At 36.0% G+C, this 27,060-nt stretch overlaps 1 protein-coding gene across 2 annotated transcripts in view; it reads left to right on the top strand.

Moving 5' to 3' along the window:
- beat-Ib (beaten path Ib) overlaps positions 1 to 27,060 on the top strand; it is a 130,051-nt gene that overhangs the window by 60,939 nt on the left and 42,052 nt on the right. For both annotated transcript variants that reach the window (XM_064697885.1, XM_064697886.1), the window contains exon 3: positions 18,212 to 19,009. In XM_064697885.1, the coding sequence (XP_064553955.1) occupies positions 18,940 to 19,009 (70 nt within the window). In that variant the 5' untranslated portion in view covers positions 18,212 to 18,939. The remainder of the gene's footprint in view (positions 1 to 18,211; positions 19,010 to 27,060) is intronic.

Genomic DNA, 27,060 nt, shown 5'->3' with positions numbered 1-27,060 from the left:
CTATCTACCGAGCCTCTAAGTATCTCTAACTTTTCTATAATTTTCTAGTGAATTAAAATATTTAATAAGTACTCGAAAAGCTCTTCAGATACTTAAAGGATGTTTTTCAGCTGCCCAAGTCAAGGGATAACGTTGCCAGATCTACTTCTAAAAACTGTTTATGATATCGTATTTTTTTTCTCTGGTAAACAACTATATCTCAAAATATCCACCAAGTCAACAAACAAATCCTTAATTTGCTTCGGAACTCATTCAACAACACGTCTTTTTTTACATAAATCAAAATATATTCATTAAAATATTCTCTTAACTAGGTTAGGAAGAATAAGATCGTTTTTAAAAAATTTGTACTGGAGGCTTCTTGTTATCCGTCAAGATGCGTATGGACACATAGAAGAGAGGTAAAATGCATACCAAGCTACACTTAGTATTGATTCCCAAGTTTTTCAATGAATTTCGTTTTTTTTTTTTTTAAATATACAAGAATATCAACCAAATTTCTATATATTTATCAAAATTTTATCATAAATGAGCTAAGCTTAAATATTTTTTTATATTTATTTCGCATTTCCATCGCTTAAATATGTATATACTTATCTGCCTAATGTTCTGTCCATATGCACATGTGATTGCCAATTGACTGTCTTCGCTATCCTATTTTCGGCACAATTGTCCCTAACAATTTCTCAATTGTTGCTGCTCATCTCATCGGATTTTCGCTTTCAATTTCATATATCCGATACGCTGATACAGAGAGCATTACATAAAACATGGTCTTATCGTGTTTTGCTTTGCCCAAACCCAAAACCGTATCCTTTGGCACAGTTGCATAAATAAACCAGCCACACAGCACAGCATTCACACACACACACACACACACTCAATACCTGAGTGCATTTTTAGCATTTCCTGCGGTGGCTTTGCAATACCCCAGACGAATAGTATATATTAGTATATATATGATGCACGTGTGTATAAGAAAAAACACATTTCTGCATGCCAGGCAATGCTCGGAAGAGTCGAGCTGACAGACCCGCTGAGCAGCTCCAGCAACAATAATAACAATTGTGTAAAAAGCAAAACGTATACGCGACGTGGCACCAGCCAAAGGCGAACCGACTCGCCTGAAATTTCTGAAGTGGAAAGTCGGCAAGCAACGATTTTACCATACTCTGTAAACTAAATTTAAAATTTAAATTTACTCAAGAAATTTTAGACAGAACAAATTTAACTACGCAATTTAACGTTTAAATGAAATTTAGTTGCAATTTAAATATTTAATTAATTGAAATAAATACAAAGTTTTTAATTATTTGTTTTTAGTTGGATTTGATAAATTTGTTTTGAGGTAGTTTTTGAAAAATTATATAAAAGTATTTCTCAAAATTAAAATACCTAATAGAATAAATTTTCTATAAAAAGATAAGCTATATAATATTTGCATTCGACCACACTAGTCACAAACATAGCTCCCCATTTTATAAAGCAAGAATTCAAAAATTGTAATTGTAGTATACCCTTATTACTAAGATGGTACAGGGTATACCAGGCAACTAACAAAACAGGGAACAGGCTCAACTTTTGGTGGCGCTTACACAGCGCAGAAGGAAGAAAGTTTAAATCAACTTGTGGGAATTTAGACAATTTTATAAACATGTACAAGACAGAAAAAAAATACATATGAGGGTTTTATTTTTCCTTTCTTTTTATGTTTTTTTTTTTTTTGGTTTGGGGTGTAAGGGAGTGTAAATGCATATAATACAAATTTAAAAGTAAACCAAGTCGCGTTGCGCTATCTGCGGATGCTTTTCGTGTGCTTCCCCTCAGTTATTGTTGTTGATGTTGTTGTTATTATTGTTGTAGTTGGTGTTTATGCAAATTCTCGCCCATCGTCGTGTGTGTTGGGCCAGCGCCAAAAGAAGATACCACGAGTATACGAGTACGTGCATTATATATATTCATGAATGTATGAATATCTCGCCTGTATAAACAGCGCGTAACTGAATAATAATAACAAGAAGCGGCATCAGCAGTAGGTGCCTGAAAATGGAACGGAAAAAAAGGACAGGCACAAAGAAAAAGAAAATATGGAAACAAAAATTGTCGCCAGTTTAAAATGGTTAAAAGTTTTTACCTCAGTTAAGGTAAAAGAAACCCATTTGCGGCTTTCGCTTTAAAAAGAAAACTTTTGCGATGAGTACCGTGTGTTCTTAATATGTTTATGTTGTAGGGCTTCCTCTTTCTCGTTAAGGAAAAGTTGTGACTGTCTGATGAAAGCAAACATATGTTTTATATTTTATTCAAGCACACAGACAAAGAAGCTGCCTTTTCCATCCAGCTTGCGCCTAGAGTTGAAATATACTAAGCAATTTAATGTGCCTTTATTTCACATGGACAGCATCTTCTTTTGTTGAGATCTTAAAGAGCAGTTGCGTTGCTGAATACGTTTCTATGGCAAGTCCTGAGATAATTTTAACAAATATGCATCAAGATTTGTCAACTCGACTTAGTCAAACTTAAATATGAATGGAGTATTTCAATGACATTTACTTAACAATATTCTCATGTATATTCATTTTTACTTCCATAGAAAAGCAGAATTTTTTTCATCTATGCTTGAAAGTCTTGAATCTAGTCTTTGCTTTGAGATCTTGTGCTCAAAGTAAATTTTACCATTCTGCATTCTCATTTCTTCATAAGCCACTTAGCTCAACTACTTCAATTTAGTTGACCTGTTCTATCTGATTTTCTTCTAAAGTTTACTCTGCATCTATCTTGCCTTAGTTTATCAGACGACCCTTGCGTCCATCAAAGTCAAGCTCTGTCCACTTGCAACTCGTTGGCTGCAAAATTATAAAAAATAAAGATGGAGCAAACTGTAGAAAACAAATCCCAAACATATTGTACTTCTCATTTTCTAGTTCTGCTCACAGCTCGCCCACACCCGCACGCCCCACAGGTCAGTCAGCCGTTTTCATTTGCTGTTGACGCTTGCCCCCTGACACAACACAGCTCCCGTAACCCCCAGCGCCCCTCTATCAACCCCCCTGGGCTGTCATTCTGGTGCACATTGAAGCGTGAAACTTGTGCGCTTGTCACAAAAATGCTTCCTGTCAGATTTCGTTCGTTGCGGTCGCTCCATTACAAGGAAGCTGCAGGCAGGATGACGACGACAAGGACGACAGGGACGACATCGACACGCGCATATAAATTACGAAACAGTCCGAGGGGCAACCAGCCATAGAATCGAGTTACTTGACCAACCGACCAACTCAGCCAACTGATTGCACTGCCACTTGCCGCGTTGCTACGCGTTGCATTAGCATTTGCCCCCACATCACCTGCCCCCATTTCCACGCCCCATGTGGCAGCTGCTGCCACTTGTCTCATTTCGTATACGAACTGCGCCGGAAAGTGCGCTGCACCAGCTGCCAGAGTGAAACGGAACCCCACGAATAACGATAACTCACTTTCCTATTGCTCTATTTTTTCGCACTCTTGTTTTTACAATTAAATAAGCGGCACAGTGGAGACAGTTGTGTAATTATATTATATTTCGCTAAATTAAGTTAACGACAACCATATCCAAGGAAATCTACTACGATCTACTTGGACTTATCGGTAGAAAGAAATACCACGAAACAGTTAAAACGTTCAAAAAGCTTAAGGCAAAACTAATAAAGGAATTGTATAAAATATAATAGGAAAATTGTTGCTTGAATTAAAACAAAAATAATTCCTAGAGCCAACCTATCAAAATAAAATTTAATTCATTTTGAGCTTGTTGAAAATTAAATGGCTTTTGTTGGTTTCTGTATTTCTTCAATTTTATATAATTTTTTAATTCATCAGATAATTTTGTTGGGAAGGTAAAAAAAAAGTTTGGAAATCATTTAATTGTCTTTTTAATTATTAGAAAACTTTAATTTGAAATAGGAACTTTAAGATATAGAATTGTCCAGAATTTAATATCCAAAATACTTATATTGGATTAATTTGTTCTGAGTTAGTTTCTTATTTTGTAAACACGAGAAGAGTTTAAAAAATCACAAACTTGCAGATATCTCCATCTTGCTATATCTCCATCTTTTATTTGAATTTATTTCCTTCAATAGGACTCAATAAGGAATGTCATTTCTTTAATAAATTAAAGTTATAAATAATACTTGATAAATGGACAATATGGTAATCTTTAATCTTAGTTGAGAGAGCTTCGGACCCGCTTCAAATATTTTGCTTGGACTAAGACTGGGAGAAAACATGCTTCTTTGATTTCTGGACAAACGATATTGATTTAGAAAAGTTTCGGATGTTTTATATATAACTTTCGCAATTCAGTCTCTTTTTATTTAAGCGTTCTACTGAGCATTGTATCCATAGTTTCCCAGACGACAGTCGCGATTGCACTCGCTGTATTTTGTTTTGCTTTGGCATATGCTATTTTCATAGTTCATTAGCGGACCTTTTCTCTCAGTCTCTCTCTTTCTCGCAGTCGTTTTCTCTTGCAATACCTAACACAGCTGCCATCAGACATTAGAAAAATATATGCAATTTGTTTGTTTTCCTTTAGAAATTTTCGCGTACCGACAGTTCTGCATTCGCCAGTGAAGTTTACCCAACCTGACATCGGCTGCTGCTGCTGCTTCTTCCTTTCTTTGCTCAAGTCCTTTTATTTTAAGGTCTGTTGCATTTCGCGAGCCCAACCAGAGCAGCTCCTTTAAGATCTGCAGCAACTAATGACTTTAAATGTATAAAGATAAGTAGCATCACGGCAGCCAAAACGACAGCGACAAAAGACGATGCCAAAAAAGGGGGGTTAGGCAGGAGGAGCAACAGTGGCTGCCAGGCATATGCGCACAGAAACAAATACAACAACGACAGAGGAAAGGTGCTGCCCCCCTCTATACCCTTGCCATTGCAGACGACGACAAGAGAAATTTTCTGTGCACAAGAACTTTGAAGTAGCGGCAGTTGCTTCAGCTCCAGCTAAACCCATTGTCCTCTCCGCCCCGTTGCCCTGCTGCGCAACTTGTTTAAAATAAACGACAGCTAATAATGCGCACAACAAGGCAGCAGCGCGCAAAAGTTGAATAGTTAGTGAAAGCTGCAGCAGGGAAAGCTACTTGTACTTGCATACCCTATCCTTGGAAGAGCAGTAGAGCTTTGCTTTACTTAAGGTTATAGTACCGTTCAATAATTAAATAAAACTAAATAAGTTACAGCTTTAAAGCTTACAAATATTTCGAGCCAGAACTTGATATATAATTTAAGCTTTTGTAAGCAAATGAAAGCTTAACTGGGATTCAATATAAACGTTCAAGAGCTTTTTAAGCCAATAGAATCTTACTGCTGCAGTACATTGACAGCTTTGCTGGATAAAATTCATGTTTAGGCTTCGACAGAGATGTCAGCTATCAACTTTAAAGCTTTGAAAGTGCATTAACGCTCGCAGTTCGAACAATATGTAAGCTTTTGAACAAACTAGCAATAATGATTGAATTCAGAATATTTTTGTTATAAGGAATATGTTATTAATATTGATTTAAATACATGTCCACTAAAATCAGAAGTTTTGCAGCTTTCAAAGCTTCTTAAAGCGTAAATTACGATTTAGTGTACTGAGGACACGAAAAGGAAAAACTCCTATATGCATTAAATGATTTATTGTACTAAGGAAATACAAGTAGCGTCAAAAGCTATTTCAGCCTGATCAGATATCTAAGAAATATTCTTAAAGCTAGTATAAACGATTAGCTAGGGTAGTCAAAATCGGAATATGTCAGTTAATATTGCACAATCTGAAGACAGAGCATAGCATCTGCCTTGAAAACGTCTTGAAAACGGATTCTTTTGCTTTTGTGTCTTTTGTTTGGTATGCTGTTTTTGGGGCGTGGCATGCCTTTAATTGGCACACATGACTCGAAAGCGCGCGTGACACAGTTGCCGTTGCCGTTGCTTGGCGAAGGCGAAGGCGAGCAGGAGATTGGGTTGGGATGTGGACACAAAGTTTCGCTCATATGCATAGACACATTCACATGTTGTCGGCGCTCCGGGTGTTGGGTACGTACATGTCCCCTGGAATAGCTCCCCGGTTGATCTTTGGCATTGTAGGCGTTTGTGTAGTCGAGCAAACGCCTTATGCAAATCGCTTGATGTGTGCGCGGGCACGCGGCCCAACACGGGACAACAGGGGGCATTAGGGCAGGACCCAAAACAATGCCAAAAGCTCAAGTGTTAAGGGTCGCAGCTTAAGTTTAATTAAACGCGGGCAAGTGATTTATTTGATTGCCATAAAGCTTGCCATGGCCACTTGTATAGTTTTTGTGGGTTCAAAACCTCAGAGCTATAATAAATAATATTAGAATCGTAAATGGAAGTCTTAAAGTCGAGCCTTTAATCAATATTTGAGTATATACAAAAAAATGGTTGACAGAGAACTTTTGGGACAATATGTATTGGGATTTTCAATTGTTTATTGTTTCAATTGTTTCAGTTTAATTTAAATAAATAAATTTAATTTAATTTTACTTTCAATAGTTTTTTCACACGTTCAACTTTTCTCTCTTGAATTTTTCCTAACTATATTTAAATTTTGATTTTTATATATTTAAAAAAGTATTTATATATATTAGCTGGTGTTTCAACTGTAAGGTTATTATGCAATTTTATGCTTACTTCTGCGACTTTACCAACAATGGCAGCTCTAGTTTACTTCAAAAACTTTTGCCTTTTGCCCAAGTTGCACTCGCATGAGTAATGAGCGTTTCCATTTCGCGTTTTTGCACTTAAAAATGCAGTCAGGCATGCAAAGAAAGAGTAAGAGTAAGGGAGAGAGAAAGAGAGCGAGAAAGAGAGACAGAGAGAGAGAGAGAGAGAGGCAAGGTAAGCGCGTGGCGACCCAGAGAGCCGCATAAATAATAATATCTGTCAGCTAAGTTGAAGCTACTTTTCTTTGTCTGCTTTACGCCTGATTCGCTACGCAACTTTGGCTAGGTAATTTCTCAGCGGGCGAGGGGGTAGCGGGGGCAAGTCAGTTGCACGGACTTGAGCCGCAGTCGAGTGCACAAAAGTATGCAACAGTCTGTGGCAGCGGCATGCACAATATGTTCAACGCGAATGAGCCCAAACGAGACGCTGGCATAAAAAGCCAGTCAGCCACTAAAGAGCTAAGCAGAAAAGAAAACTTACGGTTGTCCGACTAGGAGATACCCTGTATACAGCTCCGTTTTCTTATTGCTTTCTTCTTGTGTAAGCGATGGAAGATATACAAAACTCTTATGTTTCCGTGTATACTTAGTGAAAGTCTTTACCTGTCGCTTTTATGAAATTCGGGATTTGCTCAACAAATGAAGCCTACAAATCGTTATTTATCGATCTTTGGGTATAAAGACAGAGTTATCGATAGTTTAACATTAACTTGATGTGCATTTTTTATGCAATAACATAGAAAATTTCTTGGAATAAACGTGCACATAGAGGCAGACACACAGTCAGGCTTATGCCCTAGTACAGGGTATATTAAAAGGTCGGCACACACATATACATTTGCAGCCGTACACACAATTGGGTTTGACCTCCATTGCCTTTAAGACGCATCCGGCTTTCACCCACTTTTTAGAGCTCCTGGCTCTGCTCTTCTCCTGACTTGTCACTTGCACTCGGCGCTGACAGTTGGCCAGCAGCTTTCAGACTTTTAGCTTTCAGCTCGCTGCTCGCTGCTCGTTCTTTTTTTTTTAGCTGGTTTTTTTTTCTGTTTTATTTTTTGTATTTCTGCCTCTGACAGTTGCATTTATTTATGCCGCAGTAGCTAGGCGAGCAACTGCTGACCTCCAGCAGCATCCACTTTAAGTAGCTGCCAGAAAAGTTGAAGCTTTAGTTGAGCTTTTGTGGTTTTCGCCTGCCGCAAACATTTTTCATTAATAACCATGCAGAAATTTTTGACTATCAAAATTATGTTGGCCAACCCCACACACCCGCAGCCCCTCAAGCATAACATGAAATCTCTATAAAAGTGTTAGCTCCAAGGCATGTGTATGTGTGTGTGTGTGTGTGCGCAGTAAAATATGTAATTATCCATAAATTATGTTTGCTCTTCAAATTAGGTTAGCTTTCCACAGAGCAAGCTACGCATCCCCTAATCCAAATCCGAACGACCCCTACACCTCCCCTTCTCTTTACTCCACGCCCACCTCTCACCCTGCTGGCTGGTTAACAAATTTGTACATTTTTGGTTTTTGAAATTTACGTTGCTAATAATTATTTTTCGGTTTTGGTATTTACAGTAATTTGTAAAGGTAGCTGAGTGTTCGGTGAGGGGCCTGAAGGGAGGCCCAGTTAGGGTTGTTGTACATGTGTGTATATGTGTGTGTGTGTGTGTGTGTGTGTGTGTGTGTGTCTAAGTGCTGTTTACATTATTTGTTGGCTATGCGATTTGGTTTAAAGAGTTTACGCCGACGGCATTTGGTATTGAACAATTTCCTTCAGTTCATTCAGCATAATAATTGAGTTGAAATATTCGCCTATTGTAAAATGGGCTTGTAAAAGATAATTACAATAATAATAATAAAAATAGAATTAATGTGCTCAAAACAACACGAAAGTTTTGTTTTTAAGATGCGAAAATTAAATACCCTATCTAAAAGAAAACACATTTATTCAAGACCCAATTCTGTTACTCAGCTTCTACAGCTCATGTATTATATATTATATAGTTGTTCGTACTGTGCTGTATCATAAAAAATCCCACAATTAATCAAATAGTTGTATACAGATCAATATCGATCTAACCATTGTAATCGATCCGAACCGAATATTTACTTAATTTATTATTATACCCTCTTTATCCATTTTCAATGGGTTCAGGGTATGGAAATTGTATGCCAATTTATGAAAATGGATGGAAAATGGATTTTCCATATAATTTTGCATCAGACAGTTCTGAAAATTATTACGAATATTGCGTTGTGCCTGTTATTTCTAATTTAAAAATATTCTACCATTGAAATTATGCTCAAGGTCTAAAATAGTTAGCAGAGAAAATGTGTTTTCTCAGGACTTACTGGAAGCCTAACGAACACTATCAATTGCATATACTCAAAATTAAAAAAAAAATTATAAGAATTGGCCATATCGAGTTATTGAACCGATTCTTGAGACCACTTGAGCCAAGCAGTTTCAGCAGCAGTTGACTTGGGCATTGAGCATTTTCATTGATTGCCACTTTACTAACGATTTCCATTGGCATGGAAAATGGGTTAAGGAAAATCGTACGATAACAATACAAATTATAAATAACGATTTATCATGAGCTGCAGCTGCAATTTACCCCAAGTTGAAGCTGCATTTGCCAATTGCACACGTGTATACCCCGGCGCCAGGCAGTCGACGTATGTGTGCGGCATGTGTGTGCGTGTGTGGGTGTGTGTGTGTGGAAGAGTGCTTCACCTGGGCAATTGCAGTGCCTGGAGTGAAGCTGTGCCTGCAGGTACTTGAGGGGTTCGATAAAAATGCCTGGCAACATAAAGCGAAATAAATTGCCAGTGGCAGCTGAGCTGCCCGATTTGCCTGACTGTCTCTGCCTGACTGACTGTAACTGAGACAATTTTCGCAGACATCAGTTGTAAAAAAAAGTGTATATGTGTACAGTGAACAAGCTCTAGAGCGGACAACAATGGTAACAGGTTTTTTTGGTAAGGGAAATAAAAAATTAACCACCCATAGTTCTAATAAATTGATAATATATTTTTATTCAAATCAAGTAATACATAACTAATTAGACGTTCGAGCATGAAGTCTGTCCTTTAGTGGAGCATTCACTGTATACATTTATTTTGTACTTATTTTAAATGTGTATATACATAAGCATATATGCTACAATTCTTTTAGTTAGCCTTTAATGCACTGCCAATAACCCGAGCCAAGGAAATCTATTTTTTCCGTTTTCGGCTTTTGGGTCAAAACAACCGTCAAGTCTTTGCCGGAAGCTTTGTTGTTGTTGTTTATTTTTTTGACAAGAACTGCACACAAACTGTGTAACTGAATTGTATATTTCTGGTATTTCGGTGCTGGCCACTGGGGGGAAACTAGTGCGAAATAATATTTAAATTGCGCATACGCCGCATTGGACGTTGCCTTACCAAAACTCTCAGACGCCGTCTAAAAACTCGAAATAAACTCGGCACATTTACCGCTAATCGCTTCCCCACAGACGCATTAACAATTTATCTTGTGTTATTTTATGCGAAAAGTTTCGACTAACTGAACGCCCAATGTTGCCCACCCAGAAAAACTCCCGCCCGTCCGCCCGGTCGTCCGCTTGTTGCGGGGGCGCACTTCGAATTGAAAATCGTGCAAATTGTTGGAAAAATATCAACGCATAGCATATTATTAGAGCAGAGGCTTCGCTTCAACTGGGAATTCAACTACGAATGGCAACTGGCTTTGAGATGCTGCATGGCTCTTTCCCTGTGTGTGATGTGTGTGTGCATGGGTGTGTTTGTGCCTAGCTGGATAATTTAGACAGCGCAATACCTGGCAAGGAGCTCGTATTAAAATATATGTAACAGCCCAGAAAAGAATCTTACGGAGTGCGAACTTGTGTGTAAGACAAAATCCTGATATAGATAGATAGATATAGATATAGATATAGATATAGATATAGATATAGATATAGATATAGATATAGATATAGATATAGATATAGATATAGATATAGATATAGATATAGATATAGATATAGATATAGATATAGATATAGATATAGATATAGATATAGATATAGATATAGATATAGATATAGATATAGATATAGATATAGATATAGATATAGATATAGATAAAGATATAGATATATAGATATATAGATATATAGATAAATAGATATATAGATATATAGATATATAGATATATAGATATATAGATATATAGATATATAGATATATAGATATATAGATATATAGATATATAGATATATAGATATATAGATATATAGATATATAGATGTATAGAAATATAGATATATAGATAGATAGATATATAGATATATAGATATATAGATATATAGATATATAGATATATAGATATATGGATATATAGATATAGATATCGATTTTTTAAGTATTTATTGTGTTCTTATTAATTTTTTGTCGGTGCTGTTGTTAAACTGGCGACTTCTCGCTTGTTAGACCGACGCTCATGACGTCACACTTATAGAGCACTCTTTGATATCATTTATTCCCCTACTTATCCCGTGATTTTTTTTTCAAATCTTTTTTTTTTGCTCTCGTATTCTTCGCCTTCCTAAGTTGCCGCAGGTTTTTATCTCATAAGTCACCTTCCACTTTTGAACTTCAATTATCAATTTCAACAATTAACTACTAGTTAAACTAGCTGCCAACTCATTCACCGAAGCTTTTCCACTTGTTGGCAACTATCCAATTCATTTTCATAAGCATTAAATTGATTATAATTATTCAATGGGAAAGCGCCCAAAAATCATTTGCTGCTTTTAGCTAAAAGTTTATCGTAACGTGCTGTTTGACAATTTAAGTTTACTCAAAACCCTTTCACACTAGTTAATTTAAACCAATTTGACATCATTTGGAAAAGTGTGGAAAACTTAAATGTCACCCCCGTTGACCCAACACACAATCCATTCCAATTAAACATGAGAGCACATAAAGTTTAAGCAAAAACCAAAAAACCCCAAAGCCCAAAAGACCATAATCTTTATGTTGACCCCGCCCAAAAAGGCCATGTGCGAAAATTACAAAATTAACCCAAGAGAACTGACCAAGGCCGCTCAAGTAGGAGGGTGAGAAGGAGAAGATGAAGAAAAAGCAGTAGATTTTTGGTCTATAACAAAAGCGGACCCATTGCTGTGGGTCAACAAAATGAGCTGCCCATTTCATGGAGAACTCAAGAGCTGAGCCAAATGCAAATTTCAAAGTTAATCATGGTGAAATTATATGATATGAGTGGGTGGAGCAGTAAGAATAGAGAAATGGCGCCCGCCCAAAAAAAAAAAACCCTTTCACATTGTTCATTTGTCAAACTCAAAGAAGGCAACAACAGCTGTTCGAGCCAGCCTCTTGCCCGGGTTTGTCAAATGAGATTAAAATAAGCTTCGTTCGTCAATCGACTTGGTTATCCCCACAGTTGCACACATGACAATGGAACCATTTCGTCGCCCGACTTGCTCCATCTGAAACTAACCAGCCCTCAATCTCTTCCACCCCCATTCCCCTTGCTATCCACCAATGCTCCATCTAATAGCCGCAGCAAATTTATAGCAATTGTGCACTAAAAGGGTTTTTATCCACGCACAACAGCTTGACCAATAAAGCAACTAAGCGCATTTGTGCCACCGCCCCACAAGCCCAACCCCTAGATCCGAACGCTCAGCTTTGGCAGTGTTGGGCAGCAACAGAGGGAATATGTTAGGGGCCTGTGCAGTAGCTCAGTTTATTGCCAAATTGAGTTCTGTATGTGTATGCGAGTTATCAAAAGAGCGGGAAGGGGCGAGTTAGTGCTAGGGGTTGTGTGTGGTGTAGGGTGTGGTGGGGCCATGGTGCGGGGAGCAGGGCCCTAGCTGCTTTGTTAGCTGCTGGACAGAATGTTGTCAACAACAGCTGCACAATTGAGATAAACTTCAATTTTCGTAAATTGTTTAGTTTATTGAAAAATGCGACAACTTGAAGGCTGCTGTCAGCGTAACCCGCACGCCCTGACACACCACTTCCCACTGCTCTTGCTATTTCCCTCTCTTGCTGCCGCTACATTAAGCGCTTTGAATTTTAATTCAATTTGACTTTAGTTTAGTTTTCAATACGCTGCTTCGACTCCAATTTATTGGCACATTTTATTTTACGAATTTATTGAAACGCTTTTCATTTTGGGTCCTTCGGAATGGAAATTGGATGCAAGCATGTGATGTGTGCCTGATGGCCAGTTAAAAGCTCGGTTTATGTGCCCCCTACATGGTCATACACACACACACACACTCACACACACTCCCCACATTTTAGCGTCTGCTCAAAACAAGTCGAACATTTATTTTTTTATTTTCTTGCAACTCAAGCGTAGTTAATTTCAAGTGGATTGTTACAGCTTTCGACAGTTGTTGCAGTTTTTAAACAATTTTTTATTTGGCATAGTGCTTGTTAAATGCTTTTAACTACGGGCGACATTTCCCAGGTGTGCCCTGATCCATAAGCCTATTTGATAAGCTTAAGGGACGTTGCTGAACGAACGTTGAATTGATTTGAAATGTTGATCGCATGAAAAAAGCTGAATAGTGCGCTTTACTGAAAGTGTCATCCGAGAATACATAATTTCGAATGAAAACAGTTTTAGCTTTAAGCCAAACCGAAAATGTGGCATTGCTACTAGCAATGCTGGTCGGGCTATCGATATTTCTTATTATTAGTAATAGTAATTCATTTCATAGCATAAAGCTGCTGGCTGGCTAGGCATGAAAGTTACTGGCTTAAATCCCACGCTTTAAATTGGGCAAAAAGATAGTTTTACTACAACTCTTAATTAAAAGTAGAATAAATATTAATTAGAATAATAATAAGAATATTAATAAAATTAAACTTAAAAGTAATATTGATAATGATAATGATAATGCTAATGATAATGATAATGATAATGAGAATGATAATGATAATGATAATGATAATGATAATGATAATGATAATGATAATGATAATGATAATGATTATGATTATGATTATGATTATGATAATGATAATGATAATGATAATGATAATGATAATGATAATGATAATGATAATGATAATGATAATGATAATGATAATGATAATGATAATGATAATGATAATGATAATGATAATGATAATGATAATGATAATGATAATGATAATGATAATGATAATGATAATGATAATGATAATGATAATTATAATGATAATGATAATGATAATGATAATGATAATGATAATGATAATGATAATGATAATGATAATAATAATGATAATGATAATGATAATGATAATGATAATGATAATGATAATGATAATGATAGTGGTGATGAAAATGATAATGATAATTAAAATGATAGTTAAAATGATAATTAAAATGATAATTAAAACGATAATTGAAATGATTATTATAATAACTATAACAATAAAACTTATTATAAAAAATAAAAAAATTTTTTGAATAAGAACTATAATAATAATAATACTTATAATGAATTTAAAATTCATGATTAAAATAATTAATAACAAATAATAATAATAATAGATCTTTTATCTCATTCGGACTTTTTCCAATTAAAAACAACAAAAAAATTGACCAGTCGTGTTTTCCGTAAAATTTAAACAATTCCGACATATTGTCCTTTTATTCCAAGTATAATTTATATTATAAAATATCTTTCTCCCTGCAACTGTTTATATTTGGTTTTTAATTAAACCTTTTTAGAAATAGAACATCAAAGTACATCGAAATTTAGTTTTTTGATAAATCTATTCATTTTATTTTTAAACATTTTGTATTAAGCTTGCTTTCAACTCATAGAAAAAAGAGCAGCAATTTGGGCAGCTGATTCAAGTCGAGGCACATTTTGCAGGCACACAAAAAACACATAGACACGTACACACACACACTCTTGCCTGTGAAAAACAGTTTAAGCAGTCGGGCTCATTCAGCTGCATAATAGCCAAGGCAGCTTAATTGCAGACTTGTGTGTATTTGGATGTGTGTGTGTGTGTGTGTGTGAGGCCAGCTAAAATACCTAAAAAGGCGAATAAACAAGTGTACTAGCAAGCCAGAGGCGTGACAAGAGGGGGTAGACTAAGAAAATTCATTATTTATTTTGCGCCTTGGATCAGCCAAAAACGGATTGGTGCCAAATGCTGCACAGCAGCCACTTGCCATGTAACTAAGACTAACACACACACATGCATTGGCTGAAGATGGCAATACCTTAACCACACCCCCCCCCCCTGCCCCAGCAAGCCAAGCGACCCCCCGAGCAGCCACGTCTGTTGCGGTTTGGCGCTTGTTAATTTTACAGTGGAAATTGCTTTGCTATTTACAGTGCACTCGGGCAAAGGCGCATTACAGACACGCCGCTAGCGCGCTCTTGCTCGAACTGCCCCTCTCTATCACACACTCTCTCCCACTCGCTCTCTCTGTCTCTCTCTCGCTCTCGCTCTCTCTGTCTGTCGCACTCTGGGCAAAGTCGCTGGTTGTGTTTGTCTAGTGCTATTTCCGCTGCATTTTCCATCGACAGCTGCTCAACATTTTCACGTAACGTCTGCCGCTTGATTGTATTTGCCCACAGACTACAGCAAGACCCGCTCGCCACCTCAATGCCGCCCCTGCGCCCCTTACACTGCTGAATATAAGAGTGTACCCTCTTTGGGCTAATCAAGAGCGCCACTTTGTTTGATGGCCGCCAGAAAGTATGCTGCTTTGGCATATTTTGTAACTTGCTTATCGCTAAACTAATTTGTTTTCCCCCTAATCGACGGGGTTGGGTGGAAGCCTGCACACCCCATCTCCGACAGACTGTTACATTGCCATTCGTACATTTTTTGTGGTCGTCTTTTTATCAACTTTGCGGTGCGTTTCATTACCCAGACGACAACAACAACAAAATGGCTATAAAACAATGCAGCATAAAAAGTAAAAAACCCCCAATACCCAAACCCCTAGTCGTTGCCCTCCCCACCCAACCACCTCTAGTCGGGGGGCAACCCCACCCAGCTAACAAGCAAAAGTACTCTACGAGCGAATAAAACAAAGTAACTATAATAAATGTTTGCAAATAAATTTTGAGCTCCTATTTTGCTATTTTTTCTCCACTGCTGCTGCTGCTGCTGCTTCTTCTTATTTGCTGGTTTTTATTTTTTGGCATATAAAACAAAAAAGATGGAAAAAAGTTTAAGCACTTTGCCTTACTTCTCATTGGATTTCCACTGGCAGCTGTATAAGAAAATATGTTTTATGTTGTGGAATTTGTAAATTTTGTGACTGATGAATATGGGAGAGATGAAGAGCGAAAGGGGGGGGAGTGAGATGGATAGTAGAGAAAGACATGTTGCAGAGGCATTACTAGCTACTAGTCCTTACCAAAAGTGAACATACATCAGCTCTTTACGATGCTTCGCGATTTGTGCGCAGACTTTGATCTGAGAAAGTAAATTTAGATATATGAATAGACATATTAGAGAGTTTAAATTATATGAAAATTATATTTATTTATGGATCTTTCACTTTTATTAAAAGAATTTGTACAAAAAACCTATTCAAAGTTGCTTGTAGTATAATAAATGAGCTTTAAAGTTTAAATACTTTGGTCTCTTTTACTACATTTCCCCTACATAGATACATTTCTACTTTGATAAAATAAAAAGTATCTCAAGCCTTTAATATTTACTTTTTAGACAGAAAATAACATTTTCGGAAATTAATTAATCCTATTAGCAGAAAAAAATAAAACAAAAATATATATTATTGAAGATACGTTTAGTTCGGAGTTAAATGAAATGAAGAGTTATATATAAATATTTTTCAACAAAAGTAAATTCAAGAAAACTTGTTGCTTAATTTTGCGGCTTATGCAAGCTAGTAAAGGTAGAATTTGAGGTAGTAAATAGAACTATCGTGACGATTATATGCCAACTTGCTTGCTTTCATTCATGCAAAGAGCTTAGCCATTGCCAGCTTGAGAAAAGTCAAATAAGTAAGGAAAAGAACAAGACTCTTAAACTTATCTGCAAGAAACAAGTAAATTCTTATTAAAGATACTATCACTTCAGTATAGATAATAACTCAAGCTGGCATTTCACATTAAATCTAAGAAAACGGAAAATATAAACTCGGAAAACGTTGCATGTCACCACGTGCCACATGGGAGTCTGGCAGCGGGCTCCTCCAGAGTTACTTTTCACTTTCCAATCAGAACCACAGATACAAATTCTGTGTGTGTGTGTGTGGGCGTGTGTCTGTTTGGTGTGCTGAACTCTCAAGCGCATTTTCAGCTTAAAGGATTTACATTGAATACTGAATGTTGATACTTCATATGAGTTTAGTTTTCAGTTCGGTCGCGGACAGTCGCTGCCTGGAAACAAAAGCTGGCAACGAGATTCTTCGATTTCCATAAGTGAATTTTTTGGCCCAGCCACCCAACCGAGTTGCACGAGCAATGCGGCATGTGGCACGCTAAGAAGCCAGCACGGGGAGGCGTGACATCTACACCAGGGCGCCGTCATATGCATGCGAAAAGCCGTTGCCATATCATTGGGCAAAATGGTGTCATGTACGGTATGTGAGAATCGTGTTGTACAATTTCATGGCTTCGATTTTGCCAATTCCAAATGTAGACTCAACCAAGAGGGAAGAGCCCCTAATCCTTCGTGTCTCCCCATCTCAAATGTAGGGGCGGCTTTAAGGCTCGGTTCGTGACTGCGAATGATGGAGTTGAAGTTTTACCATTCGGCAGCAGATTTTCCTTTGTGCGTATTTGGTTTGCTAATGGGCAACATTTGGATTTTCAAATCAGTCGGAAAATGCACTGTGAGGTTTTCACTGTTTTTCTTCTCTTATTGTCTTCTCTTACTTCGCCTGCGTATGCTAAGCCTGTGCAGCTTAAGGACAATACCAATGATTTAGGAGTTGAGTTGAGTTCGGTTGAATAGAGGCTTCTGACTGGCTACGATGAAAAGATTTATTAAACATTGAGCTAAGTAATGGAAATATTGAAATTTTGTAGAAAGATGAAAAATTAACATAATTTTTTTATATTTTCAATTCAGAAATTTAAAATTTTTTTTTACGAACTTACAAATACTTGTTTTTATTACATGCAGCCTTATAGTTTTCATATTAAAAACTATTTGAAATAGTTTATTAATGTTAACCAAAAATATTTGTAATAAAATAATTTTGAAAATTGTTTGCTTATTAAATCGTTCGTTCAAAAATAACTCTAATGTAAGCCAAATAGTTGAATAATTATATTACTTGTAATATTTGAATTTCGTTAAATCGTTAGTCCAAAATTGATTCAAATTTAACAGAATTTAATTTATAAGTAAATTAAATTTAATTTAATTAAAAAAATAAAATAAAAAACTTTAAAATTTATATATAATCAATATTTAATACTTCCATTTAGGTAAACCCAACTAAAACCTAAAAATGACTAATATTTTCTGCTTTATTGGTATGCTTTCAGCTGAGGAGAACTCATGTAAACACAATCTGTTCGCAGCATTTAAGTGAATGACAACTGGAAAAATCGAAATCGTATAAGGGAAAAATCAGACAAGAAAAAAGTAGAGAAAAGAAGACGCAAAAACTTTCCGCTTAACGACATATAGTGGAAGTTAGTGCAAACAGGAAATGAATTTGCAAAAAGGGCAAAAAGGATATGAAAAATGCAAATAGCCAAATCGAGTTGCATGCAGAATTCACAATTCTGCTAACCTCAAACGTATTTACACGAGGCAACCCAATGCGAATACGTATGTGAGACACTGTACAGCGGACGGCTAATTGTGGCTGTGGCAATTGAAGCAAAGCACAAAACGGAATTTGACAAAAGCGATTGCAAAAATCATATATGTATATGCATTAAATGTAACCGCAAAATAGAAAAGCGACCAGCAAAAAAGGAAAATATACAAAGTAAAAAAGGAAATTGCCATTGCGGGTAGCAAAAAAACGAGTAAATTTAAAACAAAACAAACAAAAAATAGTAAACAAAAACAGGAGCTTGCAAATGTAAAAATTGATTTCTGCGGTTTCAACAAACGGATATTGTTCGCATATATGGCTGCAAATCGTTGTGGCTAAAAGCGAGTGTCGCGGCCGAAAAACGTAGAAACAAACTACAGTTAAACAACAAATTCACTTCAAATAAATAAATAATAAACGCTTAATCTGTTAATCGCATTTAAAAGCATGCAGCTGACGGGGATAAAAACGTGCAAGGTTTTCATCATTTGCATTGCCTGCCTCACAACACTGCCAGGTGAGTGAATAGTGTGACCAGCTCTCTATTCAAACAATTAACTACACCCTAAAATCATATTCTGTTATTCTGGTTCTCTGGGTCACGATTTTTTTTTTGTGGTTTCATAATATTGTGGTCAAGCCTTTCAGGCCTCATAACTGCACACAATGGGTTCGTTTTGGCCAAACCAACTGGCCCGCCCTCTGGCAAATTGAAAACAAATTGAACAACCACAGCAAATGTCATAAACAACCTCAAACTTCTGTGTGTGCATAAATGCAACATGACATCAACTACTAAAAACCACAAATTAATCAGTGTTGCAAAATGACAATGGGAATGGAAGAATTCACTTTCATTAAAGTGTATGTAAAAATGTATTTATTACAAAATTAAATAGGCCAGGACAATTGTTATATTTAAAACTATTTGATACAGAGATAAGGTTGCGATATTAGAAACTTCTGAATAATAATTTATTAATTAATTTGGATTTAAGGCTCAATCAGAATATGTTATGCACCTTCAGGGATTTTAATATGAGCATTCCAACTTTTTGGCTAAGAAATCGTGTTGAATAATCTTTCAACAGTTTTTTCTTAAACCCTATTAAATTTGTACGCTAACTTCTTTATTATTCAAATCCTTTTGGCTTGTAACATTTGTAATGCTCAGGTATTTGCCTCACTCGCCATTTGCCCCACATTAGTCAATGCTTTTATAATAATTTTGTTTGATTTCGATTGCTTTTCGTGTCGCTTATGAATTTCCAACACTGAAAGCTCTTTTGTTCAGCTGGGCTCACTTTTTTTTCTGTTCGCCATTCATAAAAATTTTCATTATTATTTTACAGCACTTTCTTTTTTTATTTTATTCTTTTTTTTCGTACTGTAATTTGGTGCTCTGTGCGTGCTGTTTTTCTGCCACGCCCCGCCCCTCTTGTCACCCGCTGCTGCTGCTGCTACGCCTTTCACTTGAGTTCATTTCAGTTCCAGTTTTCAGCTTTTCCGCTATCATCGTCGCCGTCTGACACTTTAGGCAAAATGGCGGCAATGAGTTGTCGCTTTGTCTGCATTTCCGGTAGCTTTAATAACGTTTTATATTTCCGCTGGGCAGCTACGCTTTTTAACGACAGACTTTTGGTTATTATGTGTATAACTATATATAGCCTCAGTTGCCAAGGCGGCTCCTTCACAAGAACCAATTTTATGAGGAGCATTCCTTTTAGCAAATCTTTATTAAAAAACTAAAAAGTCGTTGCATAAGGCATTGAAATTGAATGTCGTCTATTAATGCTTCGCCAACTACAAGAGTACCTGAGGTGGAGGGCTTGGCTATAGGCAATTCACCAAAGCGACTTCCGTTTCCGGTCTAGGCCAATACTATACAACAGCTTGATTTTGACTCTGTTGAGACTTGGCTGACATGCGGCCATATGACGTGCCAGCAAGTTGGTCATATTTTTAGACAGCCTACACACACCCACACACACACTCCCCCATTCACACACCAACACACACACACAGATGGCAAAGCATGGCAACGTTGCTTGTTTAAAAATTTCAATCACGTCGCGCATATCCTTCACTAGACACGCATTTCAATGGCCAACTAAGAGCGGGCACTGGTTAGTGGGTGTGTGATGTGGCATGTTGGTGGGAGTGTGTGTGTGTAAGTGCGCGGGTGTGTGTCACGAGTATGTTGCACACAAAAATTATACGCGAGGTTACATTTACAACTTGTACATATTTGAAAAAAATATATTAATTTAGACGTGCCGCGCCCTAAATACACTTTGTAAAAGGCCTCATACTACACCAATCTATTTTATGCCAATAGTAATATTACGGATTTATTGGTATGGATTTTGTATTTAAAGCTTACATATTTTAAAGTGCGAAATATCACAAGTTACTTGAGGTTCGTGATTCAGGTATTTTTCTTATTAGCTTCTTCTTCAAGAAGAGCGATCTGCAAAACAGGTCCAATATGGAATTCTATAGAATCAAGTTTAACATTTATTTTGAACATCTTCAATGTTTTAAAAGCTGAACGTACTAGGCTGTTATCCATGTTCTTCGTCTGTATTGCTTTGCTTCAAGCTGTTACAGCTCCTTCTTAACAATATTTTAGCTTCTTACCTACCCTTCTGACTGTGTGTGTCCAACTAATATGGTCAAAAAATATTCTGCAATTTAAACTGACTAATATGAGCTTGGCCAAGCTAAAAAAATATGTGAGCTCTTTATGTATTTAACTGATTGTTTATATATTAATTAATGTTTTATATAGAGGCAATACAATTTTTTGTTTAATTTTTACCAATTTATTTATTTATTTATTATTTTTTCCAATAAACTATGAAAGTTATATTATTTATTTCAATTTCTTTTATTTTTTATGTACAACATATATTTAAATATCCTTTTATCTTACTTTTTTTTTAAACTTATTGATGAACTCTTTCAAATACATTTTTTTTTAAAAATGTTTGTTGTATTGAATGAAAAATAGCATACATTTTTATTATTTATTTCGCAAAGCCTGGTTGGGTCCTAAGGCTTTATCTTGGACAAACGCCAAAGGCGGCTTTTTTGAATAAGGCTTGTCAATTTGTCTTACTTTTTCTATACACAATATATGTTTAAATATATTTCTATTTTTTAATTTGATGAAACTTATTTGTTAATCATTTTTATTTTGTTTGTTTTTTTCTTTTATGGTTATTTATTGTATTTTTATAATTTATTAAGTTTAATTTCTTTTATTATTTATGTACAAAATATTTCTAAATATATGTTTATTTTTCAATTTTATTTAACTTATTTATTAACCTCTTTTTTATAATACTACATTCATTTAATAATAATTAAATGATCATATTATTTTAAATTTAATTTTCTTTTGATTTATTTAATGGGGGTCTTAAACTTCTTGTTCGCCCCTCGCCTTAGCTTGGCTTATTATTTTTGATATTTTTGCTTAGCCTTTTGCTGGCTGTGGTAGCTCATGTGATCGCCAGCGCCTTTCACTTGTTGTGCAGCATTACACTTTTGACATACACATACACGCACGCACACACATTTTTGCACACCCATGTAGTTGTTGCGGCAGACACGCAACGTTGCCGGCGACTGCCGGAAATACCAAGCACAACGTCCCAGGGCCAGCAACAAAATGGAGAACAACAAAAATCAACTGTTGGCATGCTGACGATTCCCGCTTCACCCTAACTCTCGCTCTGCCTCTTCCTCTTGCTCTTTGTCGTTGTTGTTTTTTTTTTTTGTTTTTTTTGTTTTTGTTTTTTGTTGTTGCTGTTTTTGGCTGGCTTGTTGGAATTTTTGCCAGCGTAATCACGATTAAACTGTCAACGGCATACTAATTAGATTTTTATTTTTATTGCGCTATGACAGCGCCGCGTGACGGCGTCGCCAGACGTCCTGTGTCCTGTGTCCTGTGTGTACCATGTTCTGTTTGGTCTGGTCTCGTCTGCTCTGGTCGGGAGGGGGCCCGCTGCTTAGCTGGCGTGCCCCTGGCACTCGCAATACCCGCCAGCCGCCACCGCATTATTCTGAGGCGCGCGCGTGCCTCGCATGACCAAGTGACAACCCATATCCTGGGCTGCAGCGCCCAGGCGAGCCGGCGCAGGTCCTGCCCTGGCTTCCGCTCCCGCTTGGCACTTTGTGGCGCCTGCTACTTTGTGATTTATGTCTTATCATATTTATGAAAATTATTGTTATTGATGGTATTCAATATTATGGGCCTTAGATAAAAAAATGCCCTTTTGATTGATTGAAACATTAAGAGCTGAAAACTTTAGCACTTTGGTTTGCAGCTGTATCAATTGATTTCAAAAGTGTATATGAATAAACGAGTGAAGGACTGTAACACTCGCCAGAACCCAATTAAGTGTCCTTTGGCTGCAGTAATTGATTTAAGCAGCTGCTTTTGTTAAAGTCAAGCACACATACATTGTGCTCGAGGCGTTTTTAGTTGCCCACATACAATCAAAAGAGACTTTCAAGTATACCCTTTTGATATGCCAGCAAAGGGTGTGATAACTTTTCACGAAAATATGCGACGCATTGCAAGAAGATGAGAGAGAGATAGCAACCGAATATTTAAATATTTTCATCTGGATTCGATTTAATAATGCAATCGAAAGAGGAAGAAAAATGTCTGTTTTGTACTCAGCCCTGTAACTTACATTTTTGATTAATTATATAATATATAATATTATATAAGATATAGAAAATATAAATATGTTGAAGTGAATGTTATATTCCGTTTTGTGAACAACCGAGTTCGCTTATAGAAATCTGAGTTTGTTTTTATCTAATGTTCACAATTAAAATTATATATTGAAGATTAATTTTCGTTTTAAATAAATTATTTTATAAATAAAGCATAATTATATTAAGCCGTGCCTCTTAAAGACAACTTTATAATCACCTAACAATGATGCTTTTGTTTATGTATTATTTATTTTTTTATTCAAAACCTTCCTTACTCAGAATCAGAAATACAAATTGTCGCATCGTGACTTTCCTTAACTAGGGTATTTTCATCTTCCTCACTTGAATGTTTGTTTTTCGCATTTTCTCATATTTCCTGCGCCCTTTTACTTATTCTGCTGGGCTTTTGTTTGGTTTTTATTTGTTTTTTTTTTTCATTATTTTTTTATTTTTATTTTGGTCAATTGTTGACTGTGTTGGGCTGTGTTTTTGTTCGGGTCTATTACTTCCAAGCTGTTGAATGCGTCACCGTACTCAAGAAAATACCCACAGCCAAATCCCCCAGCTTGAGCTGTAGTCACCTGCGAGCGTTGCCACCTCTCCGCACAGTTCTTTGTCGCTTCGCTTTTGTTAATGTTTTTTTTTTTTTTTTTTTCTTATTTTTTTTCATTTAGTTCTCACCGGCATAGGAAGTGAAATGTTTTGTTGTGCTTGGGCTGTAGATGTTGTTGTTGTTGCCGCTCTAGTAGTTGTTGCTGTTGTTGTTGTTGTTGTTGCTGGCTCGCTGGTCCAAGTGCTAATGCGGCCAGACAATGGCGTCGGCTGTTGACGGCGTTGGGGGGAGTGGCATGCATTTTCGAGTGAAATGGTAGCATACTTTTCGGCGTCTGGCTATAAAAAAATTTAATGAAAATGCGAAAAAGTAGTACAAGACTTCTAGGTTGTAGTTGTTGTTCGTGCTTTTTTAATGCACTCAGTTCGCTGCCTGCTGCCAATTACAAATGCGCAAATATTTTTGCTTGCAATTTAAAATAATTATTGTATTTGCATAGCCAACAGCCCAGCGTAGTAGTTGTTGCTGTTCTTGTTTTGTTTTTTTTTTTATTATTTGGTATTATAGTTGTTTTAGTTGTTGGCCATTATATGCACTGTGTGCTTTAGCCTTTTACACTGAACACCCCACATTGTTTGACTGCCAACGTAGTTATGAAGCTTTGTAAGCCAACATTTTGCGGTTTGCTTTTCAATTTGTACACGTACATGAGCCCACACACGCACACATACACAATTACTCTGCACCCTTTCCAAAAACCTACCGTGCCGCCGTACCCTTGCTTGTGTTTTAGGTATGACTATTGTTTGGTTTTCGCCTGTTGTTTTGCTGTGTTAAAGTTCTTTGGTTTTTTGGTGTAAGCAGCTAAAAGCTTAAAGAAAATAATCCGAATATAAAAAAGTAAAAGAAACACAATTTATTTTTGCAATTTTTATGTTAGATATTCCCTTGAAGCGCTGTGTTGCTTCTCAGAGCAGAGAATAGTGCGCAAAATAAATAAAAACTTAACAAAAACGATAATAATATTTTAAAAGTTTACAATTCGGTTTTTTTAATTTTTTTAGTCAAATAAATAATATAGTTAGTGTACTAAAAACAATTAAATTAAATGCATTAAAGGTTAATATAAAAAAAAATAAATATAAAAAATATTTTAGTAAAATAATAATTATAAACGAGAAAGAAGGGCTATCTTCGGCACGCCGAAGCTTTAGTACCCTTGCAGATTGAACCTTTTCTTTTTGCCAAGTTTGGTCAATATATCTTGAAAAACAAAAAAGTTTTCTATACAATAACTTAATTATCGACCGATCGTTCCTATGGCAGCTTTATGATATAGAGGTACTTCTGTGAAATTTCAGGACGATAGATTATAGACTGAGAGACTAGTTCACACAGAAACAGAGAGACGGACAGACAGACATGGCTATATCGACTCGGATGTTGATACTGATCAAGAATATAAGTAATTTATGGGATCGGAGATGTACCTTCTTTGCATTAATATTTCGAGACAAAAATATTATCGGAGATGTCCCTTCTATGCATTAATATTTCGAGACAAAAATATTATACCCTCTGCAAGGGTATACAAAAAAATATATATATATGGACATATATTTTAATAGTAGGAATACTATTTGATATATTATAAAAATTAAATTGGAATTATCAATTTGGTTGGCCAAATTATCAAAAGAAATCCTCCGAAGAATCGTATTCCCGATTTACTTTAAGATTTTATTGGCTAAATTAGATTCTATATTTCTTTAGCATGCTTAAGCTTTGCCTGTGTTGGCATGTATTTGATATACAGAGATCAAGTTCTCATAAAGTTTATTTTCGCTGAATTGCATTTCGAATTCATCGCATCAAATTAAAATCATGGCTAGCCATAAAAAGCTCAAGTCGTTATATGAAATAAATACAACTTTTAATCTGCAACTCAAATGCGCATATTCGACCACACGAGCTACTCACAAGCGGATAAACTTTTAAGTAGTTCAGAAATAATAAAAAACAAGCGAATGGAATACCTATCCACAACCTCTTGAGTATTATGCGTCATCTGCTCGCTGGCCAAAAAGAAAGCCATAAAAATGTTTATATTAAAATAAAAATATTTATAAACAAAGCAAAAACGAAAAGGATAAGCAAACTACGCTTCTATAAAAAAGGCAAAAATTAAAAAAAAAATAACTGATGAATATGCAGAAAATTGCGTGGCACATAAAAAAGGCAAATTTTAGACCGTTGAAGCGGAGTTGGCGTGAGTTATGCGGCCGCGTCTGCAACAGATTCTCAACAACATCTCCATCTCCATCTCCACCTCCATCATCATCATCATCATCATCATCAGCAGCAGCAGCCGCAGCAGCTCATATGATATTCTTAATCGTCATCAACAGACCGCAGACGTGACGCCTGAAAATTAATATACATATAACATACATATAGTATTTATATGCCTGTGTAAATTGATGGATGTGTGTCTGCGGCGCCAGCGAATTTTTGTGAGTCTTTTGGGCTGACGTGTTTTTGGCAACAGATACATATACATACACACATGCATATATATATATTTATACAGAAAAGTGTGCCGGACATTGCGTATTCATATTCACATTCATCTGAAAAAGCTCTGAATAATGCTAATTTCATATGTTATTTAGTTTAATATATTCCAGGCGTAAATTAACAAATTAATTTTTGGAAGGTCAAATAAAGGAAAAGCGTAGCTAGCATAAGGGTATGCATAATAATTTTACTAACAAGCCTTTGCTTATGAAATGAGGATAAGAAATGCCAAGATTTGAAATCTAAGTTCTCGTTCATTTGCATTTTTTATTTGTCTCTGTCATAAATGATGGCACTTTCAAAGAGTTTTGTTTTCTAACTTTCCCATTTTCAAAATTGTAAATGCTTAGTAAGTACAGTAGTCACTGGAGAAGCAGAACTTTCGAGTCCCTGACTTGACTTTAAACTTTACTTTCAATTACTGAAAGTGTTAATTATTCTTCTCTAATATTTTGTAGTATGTTTATATATTTTTAAAAGAAGAAGCATGTTCTCGTTACTTTATTACTTTTCAAAACGAAAAGTTCTAGACGTCACGTTTAATGAGCAAAACCTGTATTGAAAACTTTGACAATAACTCTCTCTAACCAAAAAGCTGAAGAAAAGCTGCAGCACATTAAAATCACTTTAAAAATTGGCCAAGTTTTACCGCGAGGCATCAAAAGATTCCATTATAAAATATAGCATACTCCCAACAGTTTTTA

Source organism: Drosophila montana, unplaced genomic scaffold (genome assembly GCF_035044405.1).
Source record: "Drosophila montana isolate Dmon_TW-CO22-7 unplaced genomic scaffold, ASM3504440v1 contig_402_1, whole genome shotgun sequence".
Classification (NCBI taxonomy): domain Eukaryota; kingdom Metazoa; phylum Arthropoda; class Insecta; order Diptera; family Drosophilidae; genus Drosophila; species Drosophila montana.
The sequence above is the reverse complement of the archived record's forward strand: the minus strand, read 5'-3'. Positions and strand labels throughout refer to the sequence as shown.